Source organism: Patagioenas fasciata, chromosome 3 (assembly GCF_037038585.1).
Source record: "Patagioenas fasciata isolate bPatFas1 chromosome 3, bPatFas1.hap1, whole genome shotgun sequence".
NCBI lineage: Eukaryota > Metazoa > Chordata > Aves > Columbiformes > Columbidae > Patagioenas > Patagioenas fasciata.
In genome coordinates, this window is record NC_092522.1 from 35,368,324 (window position 1) to 35,391,607 (window position 23,284).

The following is a 23,284-nucleotide window of genomic DNA, read 5'->3' on the forward strand; positions in this document are numbered from 1 at the left end:
ATGCTCTGATGCTCAGGGCAGTGATATGAATTAAGTCTTCACAAGATGATTAATGCTATACCACAAGATCTCCCACAATGGTTTCCCTACTTAAATATCAAAAAATCATCAACTTGACAAGTTTCAGGGACAAAAGAATAGTTTAAAACCACACTGCCCTAATCAAAGGATCTGTGCTGAGATCTACAACTGAAATCTGGTAGATGGAATCAGATATACAAGAAACAGTATCTGCTGAGAAGAGTTTATCAGCAGCTTTTAGCTCAGTTCCTTGAGCACACAGTAGATGAAATTTGAGTTGAGATAAATCACATCCTTATAAAATACACATTCCAAGTAGGAGCGAAGTATAACATTGCTTTGTTTCGTGTTTGATGCGTCTTGCAGTTGGGATTGTCTGTGACCTGTTGAGAAAAGGTTTATTTCAAAGTAATAAAACACATGTAAACTAAACCAGTTCTTATTTAAAGAAAAAAGTTACTGTCAGCATCAGATGCCTAGCTAGAAGTGCTCAGAATTCTTTACTGGCCACAAAAGGAAACAGGAAAGATTATCCAAGAGAAAAAAAGAAGGGGGTGGAGAGGCATGAATATAAAAATAAATTAATAAATCAGAAAAGTCACTCAGTTTTGTTGCTTGGAACAAGCCATTGGCCTATAATGATAAGTATAATAGAAGGTATTTTTCTGCAAAATTAATAGTTCTTCCCAGAGTATTCTAAAAGCATCTAAAAAGTCAGTTCTAGTTGAGCTTAACATTAAGGTTTTCTCTTACACCAATGTATTTCTAAATTGACTTTATCTATAACTTCTGCTTCATTTAAGCTAAAAAAAAAAAAAATTTAAAAAAATTTAAAAATTGTTCCCTTTCCTTCTGAGCCATTTTGATATTTTACAGGACTGAAGCTACGATGATAAGGACTGTGATAACTCTAGTTTTTAACATGGTCTTCCTATCTACTAGTCTTCTACAACTATCACTCGAGAATGTTCCCAAGACAAGCATTTTTAAATTATCTGGGCTCTGCTAAAATCTTATCCAAAAATAAGTTCTGTGCCAGCTGAAGGGACCACAATGAAAAAAAAAAAAAAAGACCTTAATCATTTACCATCTCAATCCCTGAAGTCTGGAAAAAAGTGGTTATTCTATCCAAAGACTTAAACCAAAACCAACCAATCAAAACCACCAACACTGTCCCTCAAACTCATCCCGTTTATGTCCCAAAATTCCAGTCTGAGGATCATTTTTTATACCACTTCTAAAGATCTGTTGCTTAAAATCATATAAATCCATAGCAAACATCCAGAAATGCCAACAGAATACAATAGCTCTACTGAAAAAAGATACAATCTCCTTTTTATTTTGTCTTTTTTAATTGGTGGTAAAGGCATATGCCTCAATATTCATGTCAGATTGATTTGATTACTATCAAATTTCTTGATTAATAAAAGGTATGCTCTGTCATTCAACTCCGTCAAATCACACAGACACTTTACCATCTTTTCTGTCTGAAGACAAATCATCCATGAATTTTACTGCACAATAGGCAAAGAAAAATAAGACTAAGAATTTTAGTCACTATGGTTTCAGAAACTTAATATTGAGGCTCCCTAGAGATACAAAAGCTTCTTTAATTTCTTGATGCTCAGACTGCTACACTTGCTGTTCTTGAGGATCAGTACTTTTTGGATAACAAACAGCATTTTTTTCACCAGGCTGTTGGATGTAAAAGCCAAGAAAGCTTCACACAGCATTAGAGATACCTTGATGGAGAACACCGCTAAAAACCAGCACACCTACAAACAAAAAGAGCAACACCACGAAGTTCTGACCGCTGCTTGTATACCCAACCCTTCCCAGCTCTAATATACCTAGTATATGCTTATAACTGCTACTATTTATGTTATCTAAAGATATTGTAAAGGAAAAAGGACATCAAGTTCCCTTCATAATACAAGAGGCTAAAGAAGCAAATTAGTATTATTTTAGTAACAAGACATGATTCAGTCAGCCAGGGGTTTAGAGGCTGAAAGTTTTGTCAGCAAGAGTCTAATATAAATCAGAGGAAAAGACAGGTAAATCTCTTGTTACTAATAAGAGGCAGCAAACTCAAAGCTCCACCCGAAACTCTTACTGTGGCATTTGCTAAGAAAAACACAATGTTAAACTCAAGTAGAACAGCCTTTGTTGATGCATTTAGATTCTTCTTTTCTCCCATTTTTGTAGCTGGAAATCTGCTCCAGTGCTCCTTGAAGACACAATATTTCATCCCATTTAATTAAGAATTAATTGCAGAATTCACAACAGATGGGGAAGTCATCTACAGAGGCATTAAGAATAATTAAAGTATACGGAGGGGGGAGGAGAGTGGAATGAAGGCCAGCAGGTGACAGGTTTTTTTGCAAGAATCACATAACAGAAAAATGGTGAAAATCACCTTTTAGAGAGCTGACACTGATGGTGAAAACCTGTATCGTAATGCAGCTCCCTGCAACAGTGCACAAAAGTTTACAGGCTCCCAGAGGCCTGCAAACACACAAGAATACTGAGCAGCTGCTGCTGAAAACCAAGAGATCCAAACAAAATCCTGTCAATCAGGCAAAATTTGAAATGGGAGAGATAGCCTAGTAAACCGATATTCATCTTCAGTTCCCCTTCCTCATACAGACATATGTATTACACAAATAAGAGAGAGGCACTTGCACTTAAAAAAAAGACATACACCACTGCTTTTGTAAAATAATTTCAAGTGACTGCTTCTTACATACATATTTTAATTAAAATATTAAAATTTGAAAACCAATTCATAATTATTCCAAATAACTTTCTAATATATAAACCTACTGTTTTCATAAAACTCATGTGTACCCTAGCTGGTTTCTTCAAACTATACACAGAGACTACTTCTGGTGTTGCAGTACAGATGATGACAATGTTTTTGAATCCTGTTAGTATGGACAATATTCCATAACTGTAACAGCATTTCCATCTATAGTTATCAACTGGGAAACTTCAAGGTGTCTCCAGATACGTCAACTATATTCCCAACGAAACCTTCATCTACTCTAAGTGCTGATTTTCCTATTTATACATATTTATGTTTTCTTGCATAAATTTCATCATACTAATTGGAACTTACAGCAGTGAACTGCTAGGAAGAACACATACCCTAGGAAAACAACCCCTCACTTTTCTTCTGCACCCACAGGCAGATTAGCATTTTTAAAAAAGTTCAAATAACTACTTAAATCAGTTGTCAGCAACCTGCTTTCACTAGAAACACTACACAAAAAGCATCTAATGACTACCATCATAAGTAAAACAAATATAGCAGCTGTATCTTAACAGAAAACTCATATTTCCTTAAAATGAGAGTTTGCCAAAGCAGATGTTGCAGGTGGGGTGAGCTCTGGGCCTGCTTCTAGAACTGCAAATCTTCTTCAGGTCTGCCCCGATCTTGTGGCAGGTGTCCTGCAGCTTCCCAAAGCATAGCTGCCGCTGCTGGAGGCAAATGTTCAGCCCAGCCTCCATGGGGGAAACAGAGCAAGCACACACACAGACATACACACACACAGAGACATACATATATGGAACTTGATGATACTCTAAAATACACCTTTTTGCAGTTTGATCCAGCACCACATAGAGGTGAACCACATGTTACTCGTCACACCCCAGACTACTTCCTATAAAGAGATTTTAGACCTGTGCAGTATTGCCATGAACCATATGTTGACCTAAAGAAAATGGAAAGAGCAACAGTAACTGTAAAGTGTCAGAAAATATTTATCATTCAAACTTGTTATCACATGGACCAAAAGACGTGCCATACTCAAATACAAAGCCTCTTGTCATCAACAACTGTGACCACTTTAGAATGAACCAGTTCATTGCATGCTGAAGCAACACTGTTGGTCAAGAAACCAGTTTCTGGCACAGTGCTATTTGTAGTTACTTTTGCTTTCTCTCAGAGACTGCAAATAATAAGATGTAGACATTAACACCTTGTGAACACACTTAACTTTCCATTTAGCTATAGCTTTATTCAGCATGACTGTAGATAAGGGTAGCAGCAAACAATCACTGGAGCTTAAAAAACATTTTTAAAATAAGTACCTCATATTTGTTCTGAAACTGTTTGTTTTATTTTCAGGGAATACCGTTTAATTTAATTGTCTTGGTTTTATGTATTTTGCAATCATCTCAGAGAACCTTCCTCCATCTAGTCTAATCCCTCTGACAGAGATCTTTTGAGGTCCCTTCCAATCCCTAACATTCTGTGAACTTCTACATTAAATGAAAGCCAACTCCCTGATCACATTTTTTTTTACCATCACAAGCTCCCTGTTCATTTGCCCTAGGAAGGCTGACTTTTAGAACAGCTCTCTTCCAGTCGTAATAGTAGGATGGGTTGGAAAAGGCCACCATAAAAAGAAATGTGAAGACAGAGCCGATAGCCAGCACCACATTAAATATATTCACAAGTGCACTTGAAAAAATAACTCTTAAGAACAGGCTATCTCAAAAGTTTCCATTCATAAAATCCCTAAAGCTTAGGGTGAGAGCTCATTGTTTTGGGTCTCAGGGAACTAATTACAATAAAAATTAAGAGTAAGAACTAACAACTGACAAAAGGATGTTCTCAACAAAACATGCTTTTCAAACAACTTTTATAATCAAACTGATTACCCTTGTAAGCAAGATGTTTCATACATACAGGTAATTGCCTTTAACTCCCTTCAAAAACTACACATGGTGCAAATACTTCCCAAAAGAATAAAAGAGAAACAGGAAATTGAAATTTTAATGAAGGAATTATTCACAAATTAACATGAACAAGAAAATTCCTATGGGATAACACTTGTAATGCACACTCCAGTAGATCGTTTTTGTAAACAAACTAGTGAATTCACAGTATATAAACTATCTTCCTGCCACACGTTCTGCCAAGGAAAAGGTACTACTTCATTATACGGTAAGACCAGCTGTACCCCAAATCCTTGGAACTCATAAGCAAAGTTTTAGAGAAGAATATAACGGAGTAGCCGATGTATCCTTTGGATTTCCCCTGCTGTTAGATTCAAACTCCTGTTTCATATTTCCACAACTGCCATTTGATTATGTATGACTTTGTAACGAGTTAGAACCTAATCTCTCATGTTCTACCTCCACTGTTCACTAATGTGAATTCAATTTCTGAAGAAAAAAAAACACACGCACACGATGAGGAACATTTTTTCTTTTAGATTGCTCTAAAGGAGAACCATTCTTCACCAAGTATGAAATTACAGTCTAACACCTGGAATTTCAGATCCTTTTGGCGTTCACAGAAAGTCTCAAAAGCTAAGTTATTATAAACCTAAGCTTGAATAACTCATTTAGCATTGCTCCCAATACAACCTGCAATAGCCATAAAGACTCCCGACTTATTTTCTAAGTAATTTATTTCACACCATGGAACTGTTTAGTTTATTGGAAAATACAAGGAACTGATATCAGGCATAAAATGTAAGGACTAAAAGCATAGTTTATTTTTATATATTTTCCCCCTTTAATGAAATAACTAAACAATATCAGGATGGGTCCAGTGATCCTATGTCTTTTCAAATTTTCTTTTAAAGTTTTCTTCTGTTTAAAGATTTTGAGAGCTTTCTGGTCACAGATCTCCAATTATTTGATTTCCTGATCTTATAGACTCTCAGAGAAATTCGTTACCAAAACGACCACAAATTTGGCTCTTTGGATATGAAAGTCAGACCAAGGAGGGATCACCACATTTTGAACATAACTCCATAGCTTTCAGTTGCACATACATTCAAAATCGTAACTTCAAATTGTGTATATTCATGTAAAATACTACAGAGCTGGAGACACAGCAGAAAGCTTATGAAAAGATGGTGCCCGAATAAAAATATTCATAGTCTTCCTATTTCTAGCATTATTTTAGATTAATTACAACATTAAAGATATGCAATAGACTATAAAGACATGAAAATCCTAATCATATACAAAATTACAACAGATCACCCTGTGGAACCTGACCTGCAGAAAATAAGCTCCACACAGTTGCATATTAGTTTCTCTATGAAGCCTGGTTCAAGAACCCCTCACCTTTCCTTGTCTTTCTCCACCTTCTTGTTGTCACATTAGCTCCCACAGTTCACAGACACCTCAGTTGTGCTAATACTATGTCATGGTTTAACCCCAGCCAGCAAGTAAGCACCACGCAGCCGCTCATTCACATCCTCCCCCATCAGTGGGATGGGGGAAAGAAGCAGAAGGGTGAAAGTGAGAAAACTCATTGGCTGAGATACAGACACTTTAATAGGTAAAGCAAAAGTCATATGCACAAGCAAAGCAAAACAAGGGATTAATTCACTGCTTCCCATGGACAGGCAGCTGTTCAGCCACCTCCAGGAATGCCGGGCTCCATCAGGCGTAACAGTTTCTTGGGAAGACAAAACACCACAATTCCAAACATCCACCCATTCCTCCTCCTTCCCTCAGTTTTACATACTGAGCATGGCATCATATGGTACGGAATATCCCTTTGGTCGGTTGGGGTCAGTTGTCCAGGCTGTGTCTCCTGCCAACCGTTTGCTCACTCCCTCCTTCTCACTGGCAGGTCAGTCTGAGAAGCTGAAAAGTCCTTCACCGCTTCGAAACAACAGTGTGTTATCAACATCATTCTCATACTAAATCAAACACAGCACTATACCAGCTACCACGAGGAAAACTAACTCTATCAGAGCTGAAACCAGGTCATACTATTTTCAAGGCTGCACCATAAACCATAAAATTAGTCTTCACTCTCTCCCATGGTCACCTCTAACTACACCTAAAGAAAGCAATTCCAAGTACCTTCTTCTTGGTCACAAAAAAATCCCCTTGTTCTCCGCAAGTACTTGTTCTTGCCCTCCCAATCCAGTTCAATGTTTTCTCCCAGCATCACAGTAGGAGCTACACCAGGCTCATCCCTCATCAGCCTCACAGGCTCAGAAGAACAAGCAGGACCCCCTGCAAGGACAAGACTACTTATGAGCAGCAGAGTCATCTTTTGATCCCAGGGAAAAGAGAGCCCAGACTACCCAAGGTTCCTATAACTTTGCATCCCCCACCCACTGCAAATGCCTTGATCTGTCCTTATGTCACTTCCAACGCTTCACCTATACCCTCAAGTTCTCCTCCCTCCTGCCTCTATGTAATAAAACTGAATTTTGCCTATGTGCAACAGGTTAAAACTAAAACATCAAAAGCCGCATAGAATATACAGGGTGTTTCAAAAGATGGATTCAATTTCAAAGAAATTTCATTTCAACTTGGGTCTGTCTTTTGAAACACCCTGTATTATACCACTCAAAATCTCCAAGTGTCTTCATTGCCTGTAAATGGTTTGCAGTTGGCCAAAAATCATACCACTTCTGTAGTGTGTCAGTTAAGGCTTATGACTAAGATTTACAGCAGCCTGAAAAACAGGACAGACGGTCAACTATCTGTTAGTTCAAAAAATTCTCATTACAGAAGAATTCTAAACTAAGAACATGAAACATTGTATTATTCCCCCCAACTGAAAAAAAAGCAGCCCTGGCTGAAGTGCACAACAAATTGTAAACTGACTTTTACTCAAGAGGCTGAAACCGACATTGTAGGAGAAGAAGAGGTATAAAGACATTTTGAAAGGTCACTAGTAACCCTAACTACAAATAAGAGTAATCCAAACAAGTTTTTCTATTGATCGAAGAACAGATCATCCAAAACAGAGCAACAGGTACTCTCACATTTTTGTTTTATAAATATTTAGTGATGCATAGGAATCTGTGTTTTTTTAGGAAAATACAATTTTGGATGTTTTTATATTTGGTGCTTTTTTGCCTCTTCTCCATAATGGAATTCTGTAATTTCCTTTAATTAACTCAATTTCATTGGGATTCTTCTATCTTACAATAATAAAAATACTCAGTCCTAGTGGTATAATTTCGTTCTTTCAGCCATATACCACAGCAAACAAAGAAAAGAACCTGTGGTCTACATGGCAGAGTGTTTTGCCTCAGACATACCAATTCCCTTCTCTCAGGAAAGAGAAAATAAATATGTCCCCTTATATCAACTTTTACTTTTCTATGGATTACTTAGGAGGTTTATCTTTACCTCAAGGAATGAATTCAGTATCTTCAATAAAAATACCAATTTCAAAAGCAAATGAAACTCTTCACTTATACATACAGCTCTAACTATTCTTTTCAGATGCTCAGTTCCAGTTAGACAATAGTTGCTTCAAGGTATGTCTACACTGTGCAGTGCCAAGTAAATGCCTAATCTAAGTATATAAAAAACCAGATTAAAATACCTCAGACATAAGACTGCATTGGTGCAGTTATTCTGTTTCCAGTTAAGTTTGAGATATTAAATCTACGCAGCAAAATCAGTGTTCAACAGAATTACTCAAATGGTCAGAAAAATTCATTTCTCCATCAGTCAGAAGAGCACCATGACTGATGGTTCAAGAAATCCCAAAGCATTTATGAAGGGGCATTTAAAAGGGCAGCAATACAGAGATGCCAACATAAGTGCCAACTTAAGACAATAAAACTTCTCTTTGAATTTTTTTACACAGGCTTACATAGTGAACAATACATTATAAGAAAAGGCCTGTACAGTTTTTGATGTCCCACACTGTTAGAGACTCACTGTGTTGTTAGCAAATAGTACAGATTCTGTTTTCAAAAATTAATGGTTTGCTGTTTCACAGAAGTTATTTACAGAAGTAAAGGAGTGCAGTACAGGAGTCTCCTCTGGAGACATTCAAAACCCGCCTGGACACCTTCCTGTGTAACCTCATCTGGGTGTTCCTGTTCCGGCAGGGGGATAGGACTAGATGGTCTTTAGAAGTCCCTTCCAATCCCTAACATTTTGTGATTCTGTGAAGCATTCCCATTGATTTATGTTGGCTGTGATATAAACATCGCAGAATAAGATCTTCAATGCTGTTGCATACCAGTCTGTCAAGATTGAGCCTCTGATCATCTTCCTGTGCTTCTGAAGGCAACAATTTCAACAAAAACACTAAAACAAACAAACAAACAAAAAAATCATAACTTTTTGCTTCAGCTTCATTACAAGTGTACCTTAGCTATTTAATGTTACGCCACGTATGTGTATATGCATATAAGAGGCATACATGAAGTCTAATTGCATACCTAAGGCTGGAAGAATTTATGAAGCAGCTATTCAGGAATATATTATTCTCTACTCAGCAGAAAAATAAAAATTAAAAGCCAGTTGTTCTCAGCTTCAGGTGAAATGTAATATGCATCCAAGAACCATGGTATGCTAGAGATCTGCCCAGACTACATTAAATAAACACTGCATCTGCGTGATGCAAGGATTTGGAAAAGCGAAAGAAATCGGACCAGGTACCAAACTATTAGATTTCAGCTACAACAAAAAATGAAGTCTCAGGAATTGTTTCTCCTGCAGTGAAACACAATGCAAAGCAATATGACAGACATCTGCTACAACAGCAGAAAGTCCTGGACAGAGATCTACACTATATTAACGTAAGCCCTGGTTTTCAAGAAGTGTTCAATTAGCTACCGTGATACAGACAGACAAAACATACATTTAAATACCTTGATAAGTTACATATTTCTAACTGTATTTGGTGCATATATCAGTACCACATCATATGAAGTTCTCTTTAAAATAATTAGTAGACAGTTGGCAACTAACTATCAAACAGTTTCTTCTCTCTTTTATTAAAGTAGAAAACTGGTAGATATTGTTTTTTCAAGGTTAAACAAAAGGAAGTCACCTACTGTCCCAGCCTAAAAATACCAAAGACATACTGTGCAGTATTTAAATTGAACACATCTTAGGAAAATATATGTAGTCTTTTAAACTAGAGCCCAAGTTACCACAATTATCTAATACTACCTTTATTTTTTAAAATCATTTATTTACTCACAGCACTTGAAACTGACACACACATACTTTCCTTGCGAAGAACTTCAAGCACTTTATTTAAAATCGGTGTAAAAAAAAAAAAAGCCAAACTTTGTGGAGAATATTTACAAACCTACTACCAAATGTACCTACTACACTTAGATCTTTATCAGACAGACATATTGCCATTGTTTTTTCAACATTCAGAAACAAATACAGGAGAGCACCATCTTGGAGACAGTCTTTCTGGACCATCACAGAAAAATTGGTGTTTGAAGTTCCAAGCGCTGCTCCACAGTGACAACTCTCTCACATTGTCCCATCAGAGCTTCAGCCTGTTAAATTTCGCTTGAGTGACAACAAGCTACTAGCAATTAGATCCTTTGTAGCGAAGAAATATATTTGTTACCAGAAACTGGAATGAAACTACCCTGTTTCCCCGAAAAAAAGACAAGGTCTTATATTATTTTTTGTTCCAAAACTTATTACCTTTTTTACATGTATAGGTGCCTGGACACTATTTAAATTGACTTTTTTAATGAACTGTAACTAGGGCTGGCTTTTGGAGTTGGGCTTATATTTCAAGCATCCTCAAAAATCCTGAAAAATCATGCTAGGGTTCATTTGCAGGGTAGGTCTTATTTTTGGGGAAACAGGGTAGTGCAAAAGTAATAGTTCATGACTTATCCAATAGAGTAGTAAAGGACTCATAAGACCACACCTCTCCTAGAAACTTCCACATCCTTTCAAGGACACATTTTACTCAGAACATCATTATTTTTTAAAACAGCTTTTCATAATAATTATGTTCAGAAGTCAGACTCATTAAACCTCATACATAAACAGAATGCATGTTTAAAAAAACCTACCTATAGATATCAATGTGAATGGTGGAATGTGAACTTTCCTCAAGTAACTGAAGTAGAATCTTTCAATTTAAATGAATCAAAAGCAAAAGATTAAGCAAAAGCTTTAAATAACCACTACAGTACTGTAATAGTATTTCCCAGTTAAAAAACAATATTATTTCATGAAATACTCACGTAAAATGCATATTTACTTTAAAAAGGGAAATGCCCAAAAGAAAAGGAAATACCAAAGCATATTGCAGTCTGCTTGATAACACAAAAACGTAAATCATCACTGCTCACTAGGAAGCAAGGCAATAAAGTTATAAATATCTTATTACAGCTTGATAGTAAACACATAGGTTACAATCTATTCTAGACAGCACTACACTCTTTTGACCACTCTTCATATAGGCTTTTTCCGGGAACCTAACTAAGTGTAAACATAGCTCAGTATCAAGTAAAGAGGCAGAAATCAATAGCAAATCAGAGTGGTACAAAGAACAAACTACCAACATTGGTTTACTACAAATCAGTTACATAAAAATTCCACAATTAATCTCTTTATAAATATGGAATAGTATAACCAAAGAAGTATGAAATCTAAAATTTTTGTCATAAGTAAAAAAAAAAAAAAAAAAGGCATCTTAATATATGCAGCATTAAATCACTGTGTTCATTTTGAAATTACAACACATTAATTTAAAAAACAGAATAAAGTTTGTTGAGTAAGAATAGGCTTGCAACATAATTTGAAGCTCAGGCATAGGCCCTGATGAACAGCTGTAAGGGAAAAAGGTTCTCAAAGGCAATGACCACCACAGATACGGTTTTCATTATTCTAACACATCATAGGAAAAGCAGCAGCCTCTTAAGTAACTGGATTCTACATTACACATTAATTAAATACCCTTCACATAGGAAAATGTCCTCTATTTCTAAATCTACCTAACAATCACTTTTCCCTATTCAGTATCCTTCCCATGATTATATGTATAAACGCTAAGCAAAATGCCTTAGCCACAATTCAGTTGGTTATGAGTAGATTTTAAGATCTAATTAAGATGGGTCATCATTTCAAAGAGACACCACTGCAGATTAACTGAATAATACAATATATGGCACTGACTCAATTGTCAGCAGCATTTTCCTTGGGTCTAGAATAAGGTAATGCCCTCTGCAAGAGTTAAAACACTTTGATCCACTCTGTCATCTCAAAGAAAGTATTTTATTCATGCAACAGAGACGCTTGCCAGGGTTTTCTTATCACCAGAATCAATGCTGCTAAAGGTGCTGTATTTCAGACATCATCTAACACTCTGGTTCTATTTTTGTTCACTGTGGAGTACTTTTTACCAGAAGAAAGGTAGTAGCTCTGCAGTTTGACCACCTAACTTTTTATTACTATTTCTGCTGAAGACTTTCCTTTTTTCCTGTCATGGCATATTGCCGAGCTCAGTTCAGGGGTACTCACATTTCTTTCTTACTCTGCATCAGCAGTGGCCATAAAACTACCATAAACAGGACTTGATCCTGAAGGTCCTGCTCACAGATGTAAATTTATGCAAGTGTCTGATGAGACTGGTACTGTCTAATAAGTTTGTAAAACACACAGACATTACGGAACTGTAACATATTATTATAAAACATTTACATACTCAAAGACTGCAAAACAATAGGATTTCCTTACTATGACATATTTCCCTCCCACACCTGCAAGCAAAGCAAATTAACATATCAGCATACTTCATATTTTGAATCTAACATCAGCTCTTCAATACAGTTCATAAAACACAACAAAACTAAGTAGTCAATCTTAGCAATAAGTTAGAACAAGTGAAAAATAACTACCTTACTAAAACCATCTGACTTATGGATTGCCTTTTCAAATAATTAAAGGCTTAATATGTTTCCTATTTGCAAATCAAAATCAACTGACATGATAGGCTATAAACCAGAGACTTGATCGTGCACTGGTGAAACAAAAGGAAAACTCCTTCCATTTTTGAGTTGAGAAGGCCAAAACCACGGCTCTGAATGGGCAACGCCTTGGAGATATTACTGTATTCAGTATATGACTATGATCCGTTGTTAAACACAGCTCCAGTTTCTAAAACCTAAGAAATGTAAACGGATGGATCTTCAGTTTGTAAATTTTGTTTTGTTATACATTGTAAAGCACTGGTTCATCAGGGAAGTTGAATAACTACAGTAACCCTTAATTGTCTATCAGAGTAACAGTGTGGAACATGACAGTGGACCAGCTATGTAGCTCCTCCCTGTGACCCAGCAGCTTCCAGTTGTTTCCATTTTCAAAGTTAATAGCTATTGAGATGTTTAATTTAAGTATTTTAACATCTTAAAGGTTACATTAAAATTTTGTTTATTTTATTCTTAATCTTCCATGCAACACACCAGTTAAAGCATAAAATATTTGCAAGTTCCGTAATAAACTCAAGCTAGGTTACAGAAGAAATGTGTTCACAACCCCTTTCATGTGTCAGTAAACGTACAATCATTATTCAAAAACAAAGTTTCTGAATTGATAGTACTTATAAATGAACATAGTCATTTGAGATCAAGAACTACTTTTTATTTATCGTCAAACATTTAATCTAGCACCTCCTCCTCACCTTCCTGTTGCACTTCAAGTTTTAAGCCTGATTCAGCCCCATTGAAACGGAAGGGAGTTTTGCAATTTCTGTCCTGAGCCTCAGCCTCACTACTCTTAGCAACTGTTCGCCTCATTTTTCTCCTGTTTCTGTCCAACCTCTATGTCCTTACCCTTCTGTTCCTTTAAGTGGATATCACCTACGTTTGCCTCTGCTTGCCATTTCCTCTGCATTGTCCTCTCTCTCTTTTAAAAAGCTTAACAAAGTGAAAGTATACAAAGGTTTGAATAATCCCACTGTGTGAAGCTAGGGCAAGAGAATAACCAATGGTTTTCAATCCATTTTTGAACTCTCAGAGCCTTGCGAAGTTTTTCTTTAGAGGCAGTGTATACAGCAACAAATGTAAACCTACAGACAGGAATTTTGTTATTAACTGACACGGGCCTCTCAAAAACAGTCTGTGGAGTCCCAAAGGCTTCTATATCAAAGGTTAAAGACCACTGAACTAGATCTTGATATATGGAAGGGACTTCTCTGTTATTCAGTGATGCGCGTACTTTAAGTAATATTACACTGTTTACCTGTTCAGTGACATCATAAAGCACTAAATCACAAGGAACTTTGTACTTCCACACTGACGGGTAAATTAAAAATTTTCTATTATAAATAACCTAACAATCGTTTATTTGTAACAAGCAACAAAAACCTTACCTAAAAACCCACTTGCACAAAATTTACATTTCAAATAAATTTCAAGCAATGCTAATAAATCCTGTTTAGAACAATGCTCTTAAGAAACGTATTTGTACAAAAAAAAAACTGCCTCAAAAAAAAATTATCAACTAAATGTAGAATCTTGATTACCCCAACTCCAGCTCCTAATGACCTCTAGCTATAAAAAAGTCTCAGCATAAAGAATGAGGTTCATTTCTATGTGCCAGAACAAGAAAAAGAAAAATACTGCTAGCACTTGCATACTTGCATATAGCTGAGACTACACCTTTAAACAAGGCATGTGACAACCTTTGTCCAGGGCTGTACTTGTGCTGTGGACTTCCTGTTCAACACAGTTACTACACAGTTTGAATCACTGGGTTTGGGTGACACGCAGAGTTGGGGCAGTTTTTAGTATTTTGAAGAATAAACTCTTAGAAAACATCCAGGATTTATCAAAGCAAATTCAAGATCTGCTTGGTAAGATCACTGGCTGAAAACTCTAGCCACTTATTAAAAACACCTCTGAAAAGAGTCTGATGAAAACAGTTCATATTATTTTAATCTATTATTTCAAAGACAGTGAGAAAAGAGGAAAACCCTTATCTACCTCCTGGCAAGCTGATACCTTTACTACCAGACTACATCTGTGTCTTCTCTCTACCTTTTTCTTGTATTCCCTTCTCTCAGATTCAATAGGAGAAATGTAAGACAGCTCCAATCTCAGACTTTTCAGCAGACTAGCTCAACAGGAAGGAAGGTCTAGCATGAAATAACAGCAGCAGATGCACAACTGCTCAGCCTGTCTCACATAACTTGCCAACCAGACAACACTAAAAACAAAGTTATAGCTTCTCAGACCCCCAAGTAAATCTGTCACATCACCTTACAGGGAGGGAAAGGTTCCTTTCCAACTAACCCTAGAACTCACACCTTCTTGAAAAGGCATTGTAACTACCAGAAAAGTACCTCTCAAACTGTCCATGAAACCATAATAAAGCAGTCTACAGAAGCATACTAAACAGAAGTTTTCAGCAGAACTAAATTTTAAACAACAGTGATTCATGGTGGTTCTTCAGATCTACTGGCTTATGCTATCATTCAAAATCATAAGCAATGCAGTAGTTTGTACAAAAGTGGTGATTTAGACACCTTAAGTTCTGAACTCCAGTATCGAATGAACGCCTGAATCAGCAATGCCATTAGATGCCCAGCTCTAAAAATAAAGCAATTTCTGACATGTCTCATCTTAAGTATTCTTTTAACATCTACCTTGGGAGTCTCCCCTGTCTGCACAGTGCCTAAAGTAAACTCTACTTTCAGCATTTCACTTTCCCCATCTATTATTCACAGAGGTTACAGACCAGAGTACCTTTGTATATGTGGATCACAAACTTTATTACTGTCTTAAAACCATCACAAACCCTTCTGAAATTATAATGTACTTGAGAGAGGTCAGATAAAGGAAAAGCTAATTTTATCATACTTAGCATATTCATGACTACTGGTTAGGTCACACAAATTTACGCTCAAGTTTTTAATTTACAGAAAAGATCGAGTAAACAAGTGATGAACAACAGGAAAAAGTGTTTGTAACTATCTCACTGCTGACAAACAGCACTATCAAGTGGCAGCGACGAAATTGTTTTAACAAGATTATTATTGCCAACAACATGACAAATTACGTCTCCCAAACTACAAAATGACAGTAAGATAAAAAATAATCTATCTAGTATGTCAGCTCCAGATATATTGGAAATGCTTAAATACACACAAACCTAGTAAAATTTAGTCCTGAAAAGACGTCTTAACTGTGAGGGGTTGGGTATTCTATTTAGATGAGGAACTCACCCAGATTTCAAGTCTGTAATCCATAAACAATTAGTAGCATCCAGTCCCACTTTTCCATTTCTGACCACACTGGAAATGAAGGGTGAGAGAGCTGGAGAGATTCTGTTCAAGGCAACTTCAGGTGACATCTTAGTATATTCCTCTTTTCTTTTGCCTTCAACTGCACAGATATGGCAAAAGAGGAAAAAAAAAAAAATCCATAAATATCCTCCTTATCTGATGTAAATACACATGCACTCTGTAAACATCAAAGGAAAAAAGCTAAGCATGCAAACAATCAGGAATGTACAGTAACTGAAATGTGCACAGGTTTATAAAGAATTTTTTTCTCCTACCTCTACAACATGCAATGAGGCCTGTTTATTCTATGTCAATATGAAAACAGACTTATGTCCTGAGCTCTTTTAATTAAGAGCCTATCCCTACGAGAAAGAGTAATAAAATTTGAGGGCTATTCTGACACTTCACAGCCTAACCCTTCTTATGAGCATTTCCATTAGGAGTCTACAATTGACAAGCATCATTTGTTCCGCTTCCACTGAAATTCATGGGACTTACATTACTGATTGCAATGGGACCATGGTTTTGATTATCTATCCATATTCTCATTTGTAATTTCTAATACCACTAGTGTAACCACAATCACTGTTACTTTTACATTACTTCATTAGTTAGCTATTTACAGCATTTCACATTGGCTTTTAAAGGCTAATGCTGCTTTTCTTTCAGCAATATCACCATACTTTCTGAAAGGCATCTTCATTCACAAAAATTATCAAGAAGCTGACATACACACATTCCAAGCACAGCTCTTTTAGAGGCACTTGCAAGTGCATGACCTTATGCTAAATCACTTAGGCCACTAAGTTAACAGTTAAAGAACCTGCTGCTTTTTAGCTGAAATGCAGAAAATGAGCATGCTCATATTTTAACTCATTGCACCACAAAAAGGCTGGAGAATGTGGACAACAACAGACTGTGGCAGAAGTGGGACAAAAGAAGGCTGAGTAACCTATTAAAATGCTAACTTAACATATTCTAGCATATTATTAGGCACAGAGTTCCACGTGAAAATTAACTGAACTTCAGTTTTAAAAAACAAAACCGTAAATGACTCAGGGTAAGATAAACACATCACAGACAAGTAAGGCAGAAGAGATCATACTTAAAATCTGACCATTAGAAGATATTTTTTAAAACACCCGTTTAATTGAAAAACACCAATACATACTATATGTACTTCCTTACAACATGCTGTGTATGGACTGCTGTACTAGAGTGTGAGAGTACTAGAGAGCGTGAACAACTCAAGGCAATAGTTGCAATTTTCTATTGATTCTAACATAGTTCACAAGCATTAGTTGGTAACTAATAGACCTTCTACAAACTGGTAATTCCTGTAACCGGTAACAACACTAAAGTTACGCATTTTCTCCTTTTCAGAGACATTCACGCTGAAGCAGTATGAACCAGTGTTCAAAGCAAGAGGATTTATCCTAGCTATTCTGAACATATCAGAATAAAGCAAAGGCCAGGCACTGTAAGGCAAACAAAAAGACTAATAAAGACTTCCCCAAAATAGTAATTATCTTTAATACACTGATTCTTCCATTTTATGGCAGCTAAGGAAGCTGAAGATTAAATATCCATGTCCTAATATATAACACATTCTCTTAACTTATATGATTTCCCATAACTGACAATGGGCAACAACTTAAGTTTTCTTAGTGAACACCTGTGATGGTTTAAGATGCCATCACCTGTTTGTTACTTTTCTACCAAAAATTACTGCCTACTCACCTTCACTCTTCACCCGAGCAACTGAGAGAACACAAGCCCATACTTGACCTATTACAATGCAAAGTCCAATGGCTTAGCTTGAACAGCTAATAAAAATTAGTTTAAACTTAAATTATACTTTGCACAAGATTGGCTAAAACAGGGCATACAGTTCAGTCTGCCATCTTTAATTTCAAGCAGAGTGGTAGCTGAACTGATGGAGGGTAAGAACTTCTTAAACCACAAAAAACATGCTGAAAAACAAGCTATATTTCTAGCAATCCCAAAGATATCCACAGAGATCTCAGAATTTATTCCAACGATGACACATTTTAAGGGGACTGCAAATGTTACAAGGGTAGAATTGAGACATAAGATACACGTGGTGATCAAAGCTGAACAGATGCACCTTCCAAAATTAACTACAGGATGAGATTCCTTATGTTTTTGTTAATAAAATATGGATATATTGTTGAAACACAATGTAAATGACTCCTAAGCATTTTTCCTGGTGTAATTGTATCATTTCTTTAAGACCCACAGTACCTTCTACATAAGAAGCCAGACACACAATACTTAATGGGTCACTATCAATTAAACTCACCAATTTATTTTGTAAACAAAGCTCTTTACAAACTACAACAAAACTAGTGCCATTTTAGTAAGTTTCAGTTGTCATGTACACAGTTTTTTTCCCCACTTTAATTTTCCCACAGTACTGGAAACAGAACACAAACAAACTCGAGGGAATTAACAAAAACAAAACTCACTAGACCGTTTCCCTCCCAAAACAAAACATCTGAAAGAAGTAAACAAACTAATGGTTGAATCCTTTTATATTCTAGATATCGTTCAGGCAAAGGTAACATATGCTTCATAGCCTTCACGGTAACCATAAAAACCCAGGCACCGCTTTGAGCACTAGCGTTCAGACCTGTGGTACTCTGCTCCCCCACCACCGCGAATGACACTCTGGGCACGGAGCGAACCTCTAAGAAGGTAAATATTGTGACAGAGGCTTTGAAGTGTGATGGAAACTTTCCCGCCTAACCCTCTCGGGCGGGCTGTCGGCAATTTGGTTTTGTGGCTTTTACTTTGAGGGCCGCTGTAAGGGGGGGTCTGGCTATGGGGAGAAGTGGGGACCCACACCCACCTCCTGCTACCGTGCCCAACCGCACCCCCACCTGCCAGCCCGTAACGCGACCGGTAACGTGGACCGGCGGAGCGCCGGGTGAACCTCCCAGCTCCCCGGGGCGGTCTCGGCTCCCCCCGAGCCGGGCCCCGTTGGTCGGGTCGCCGCCCGCCCCTCGTGAGGCTCGCTAGGCCACGTGCCGGCGCGAGAAGCGGGGCCGCCAGCCCAGGCGCTGCGGGCTGTGCTGAGCTGAGCTGTGCTGAGCTGAGCTGTGCTGAGCTGTACGAAGCCGCCCCGGCGGCGGCGCCCGGGAGCGGGCTAGGCCACCGCCGGGCGGTGCTAAGGCCGGCCGTCGCCCTGGGCCGCACCGGCCCCCGCGCCGCCTCCTGGCCAGCTCCTCCCAGGCCGGGCCCGCCGCCTCCGGCACCCCCTGGCCACAAGAGCCTCGGGGCTGTCGGAGGGAGCAGGGGCCGGTGCCGGGGCATAAGCCAGCCAGCCAGCCAGCCAGCCAGCCCGATCTGCCGCCCCCGCACCGCTCCCCCGTGGCTGGTAGGGGCGCTGCTCCCGCCCGCTCCTCCCCGTCCCGGGCCCCGCCATACCTACGGCGGCCGGAACACAGCCCCTTAGCAACGGCCGCGGCCACGCGCCTGTCCCGGCCACCCGCTCCCGCCCCACCGCGCGGCGTGCGCGCCTCCGCTCCCCGGGACGGAGGGGGTCTTCACCGGCCTCGATATTGGCGGCCGCCGCAGTGCCTGGGCAGACGGTCTCGCCGCGCAGGCGTGGGGCGGCGGTTTCTTCGCGACCGGAGCGGGGCGTGGGACAGGTCGAGGAGGGGAGGGGGCGGCCTTGCCAGCAGGCGTTCGCCAAGGGCAGCCCTCCCGGCCGAAGGCCCCTGCGGGCCATCCGCCGCCACCTCCTCCCCCGCCCGTCGCCCCTGGCAACGGGCGAAGCCGCTGAGGCGGCGGGGCCTGGCGCGGAGACCGAGTCCAGGGTCCAAGGCCCGGGCAGCGGCTTGGCCGGCCAGCCGGGTCTGCGGCTGCCGCTTCCTCTGGCGCCATGGCCGCTGAGGTGGTGGTTGTGGGATCCTGTATGACCGACCTGGTCAGGTTAGTACCGGGAGTACTCCCGCAGACCCCTGGACGGAGAAGCCCCGAGGTCAGGGGAGCGCAGGGCGTCACGCTGCCGGGGGCACAGCAGCGGCTCCCTGTGCCTCCCAAGGGCAGGCCGGGCCGGGTACACCCCACCCCTCTTGCCCTGGGCCGAGAACAGAGAGTGTCACGTCTCCCTCCAGGCCGGGACAGGAGAAGTGGGGCCGGCGCCAGGTTTGGCGGCGCAGAGCTCCGGGCAGAGGGAAGGGAGGCGAGGAGCCGAGCGGGGCTGGCTGCGGCACGGCAGCGCCGGAGCTGCCGCTGGGGGCGGCTGGGCCCGGGTGATGTCAGCCCTGCACAAAAAACTTCGAGAGGAGCCTGTGGGAACGGGGAGAAGTTCGGACGTGTTGTCTGCTGGAGCTTTGATCAGCTGTCTGTGACTGTGGGGAGAAGAGAGGCTCAGGTTTGTGTTTTCAGCTGTGCTGGGTGTCTCGGCCTTAGCCCTGCCAGAAATGCAGCGTTTCATAGTGACCCACATGGGAAATCGTGAACTCTGATACTCTTGATCAGCAGTTTAAAATGATTTTATGAACATAAATAAAGGTGGTCAACTGTAACACGTGTTCAGTTCAAAGCACTTGTCTACCCTAGAAAAGCAAGAAAGAAGGTTTAATATTGCAAAAAACCACTGAATTTAACTTCGTTAAAAACTAGGTTATAAGTTGCTTACTTGCAGGCAATATTTTACGTGACACTGAAACCAGAGGGAAAGAGAAGGCCTCCCAAGCTATTCATATCCAAACAGATCAAGAAGTGGAAACAGGAAACCCTAAAAAAATTAGTACCTCAGTACCCAAAAGCTGATTTTTAAATCATTAAATAATTTTTAAATGAATGTTATAATACCTGTTTATTTATTTTGCTTTTAGAATTAGGTGCTTGGGTCTCACTGTCTTTTTTTTTTTTTTTTACATAGGTAAGGTTTGGAAACTTATTTAAAAAATTAAAGTACAGAAGTTCATGAAAACTCTTGGTTCCAGCAGCCTGTGTTTTACAGTGAATACCAAATATCAGAAGAATTCAAACAAAATTGCAAGAGTTGGCGATGATGCAAATGCTAACCTAAACTGGCTGACCTTGTCAGCCCCAGTAAACTTGTAAATCGGTCTTTGATTTGCACTATTTTATACACATCTGTTTTTAAACTTCATATGAAGACTTGGTTAAAATAGGATTTAAAAGTGTATGTATCTGGACTTCATCAGTTTGTCCTGCTGGGAATTCTGCAGTGAAAAAAACAATTCCTCAATCTGAATCAGCAGACAATTATATCAAAACCTGTAGGTCAATAAAGTGTAGAATAAACGATTAGAAGAATATGCTGAGCAGTAAGTACAGTTTAGGCATAGACGTGTTGCAGAAATTATGAAAACCCTTAACTAATCATAGAACCTGTGTCAGAAAGATTTAATGCTTTATGTAATCTGCAGAACACAGTGGCAGCTTTCCAAGAAGAATAGTTGTCTTGTAAGTCAGACTAAGATCTTGTAGAACTGATCTTGACGTTATGTGTGAACAAGCTATCAGATGCTTGTGACGTTATATTGAAATATAAACATGGTGCTCTAACCTCCAGACATTCATTTTTCTGTCTCTCTAAAATGTGGGGGAAAAAAATAATCAAAAAGTTGTCTGCCAGTTTAAGCATTGCTGACAGCTGCAGCTTTGGGCTTTTTCTCGACACTTAAACAAACACACACGAAAGAAAACTCTAATTTTCTTGGCTGCAAGTGTGGTATGATAGAAATACAGTCATTTATTCAAAGCCATATTAACTAGCTGTGCTGTAACCAGAGATTAAACCACGTGTTGTAGCCATAGATGCTGCTACACCTAGATTAAGTGGTTGAAGAAAAGCCATTTCACTTTTCAGGCAGCTGAGAGAGTTTCTTAAATGGTACAAATGCTGTCACAAGGATGTATCTGACTCACCATTATTAGCCTCTATTTTAAGGATCAGTGAGAGGCTTTTTATTAATGATAAGCTAATTTGCTTCGACTGAAAAAGGGCAGCCTCGTTCTCTCTGTTACTAGCACAGGACTTCAGGCACTTAATAAAACAAGGAAAAGCGTGTGTTTAAATTTAGCTGGCAAGAGTTTAATCTGACCGAAATCTCTATGTAGTCCCCATGTAGACATAGTTTAAACGTATCCTGTGTTGCAAAAATTCTGGTAAAATTAATGTACTATATTGTAGGCTGAGATGTGCCTAGGTGGAGAGCAAAGCTATGAAACAGGGAACAATAGGCAAGCTTTATTACATGTGGTAAAAACTACCAGGTTAGGATTAGGATTGATGCCAGGAGGGTGTCTCTTGACTGTCTTTATATCTGGGGTTTAGAGGAGGCTGTATATTCTAGGCTTAAAGCTAGGGTTCATTTCAGGACCGATGAAAGAGCATCAGGTTTTTGCAAGTTTGTCATTTATGCTGCTGTTTCAGTTTGTGAAAGACGTGGACAGCATTAAATGCCTGTCCATCACCTGGTTGGAGGAGGCTGTATAAACTAAATTAGCAGAATCACGCAAAGGATGTCAGACAGATTTTTAGACAGGTTGTGTTTGATAGGCATATTCACCTCTCAAGACTACAGCCTATCTTCCCTAGAAGATAATCATATTGATTGAGACTCTGCCAGAGCTAGACAATGCTATGTTTTAACTCAAACTGTTAAAATACCATGTTGGCCCTTCAGAATACAATCTTGACCCTCTGTTGGGAAGGCTAGAAGCTCAGAGTAGCAGACATTAAATGGTAAATACTCCCAGGTCTGTAGAGGCAAGGTACTGAAAATCAGAAAGATGATAAGCTTCAGGCTACCATCGGACATATGGTAGCCAGATTCACCACTAAAAGAAAAGTTAACACATAATGTTTTTACTCATTACAGTAAACTAATGATTTAAAGAAGCGTAACCCCTGTGTGAAATGGAAATGTACAGTCTGAAATTTTCTGTGTCTTATGTAATGACCGAGAAGGAAAAGGACAGGGTCCTTCTGTTGAAGACAGTATTCAGATGTAATTTTGAGAAATAATCAAATTCAGAAGAAAGGGTAGTGTGCCTTAAAATTCTTTTAAAGGGAAGGGGCCCAGTGGTTTGCTTTTAAAAGGCTGTTCTCATTGGAAATTCTTTTCTCATTGTCCTGTAGCGCTGCAGTGGCAGAATGTGGGTTTTCTAAAGTGAATTTAGTATAATCAAAACAATCTCACGTACATACATGCAGTAAACCACACTCTTTTGGCTTAATAGGATGAGGAA

General features: G+C 39.2%; 2 protein-coding genes across 5 annotated transcripts in view; one reads left to right on the forward strand and one right to left on the reverse strand.

Moving 5' to 3' along the window:
• The window catches only part of BABAM2 (BRISC and BRCA1 A complex member 2), a 167,316-nt gene extending 147,520 nt beyond the window's left edge, over positions 1 to 19,796 (reverse strand). The window contains exons 1-2 of one of the 3 annotated variants that reach the window (XM_065833292.2): positions 19,478 to 19,796; positions 15,968 to 16,127 (exon numbers count right to left, since the gene is read on the reverse strand). In XM_065833292.2, the coding sequence (XP_065689364.2) occupies positions 15,968 to 16,127; positions 19,478 to 19,781 (464 nt within the window). In that variant the 5' untranslated portion in view covers positions 19,782 to 19,796. Of the gene's footprint in view, positions 1 to 15,967; positions 16,128 to 18,930; positions 19,091 to 19,477 lie in introns of those variants that run through there. The other 2 variants (XM_071806110.1, XM_071806109.1) reach the window with 2 other exon arrangements.
• Positions 19,735 to 23,284, forward strand: part of RBKS (ribokinase) — a 70,293-nt gene continuing 66,743 nt past the window's right edge. The window contains exon 1 of one of the 2 annotated variants that reach the window (XM_065833294.2): positions 19,735 to 19,984. Coding sequence is in view for 1 of the 2 variants with exons in the window: in XM_065833295.2 (XP_065689367.1) it covers positions 19,935 to 19,984 (50 nt within the window). In the remaining variant the exon portion in view is untranslated. The remainder of the gene's footprint in view (positions 19,985 to 23,284) is intronic. The other variant, XM_065833295.2, reaches the window with a different exon arrangement.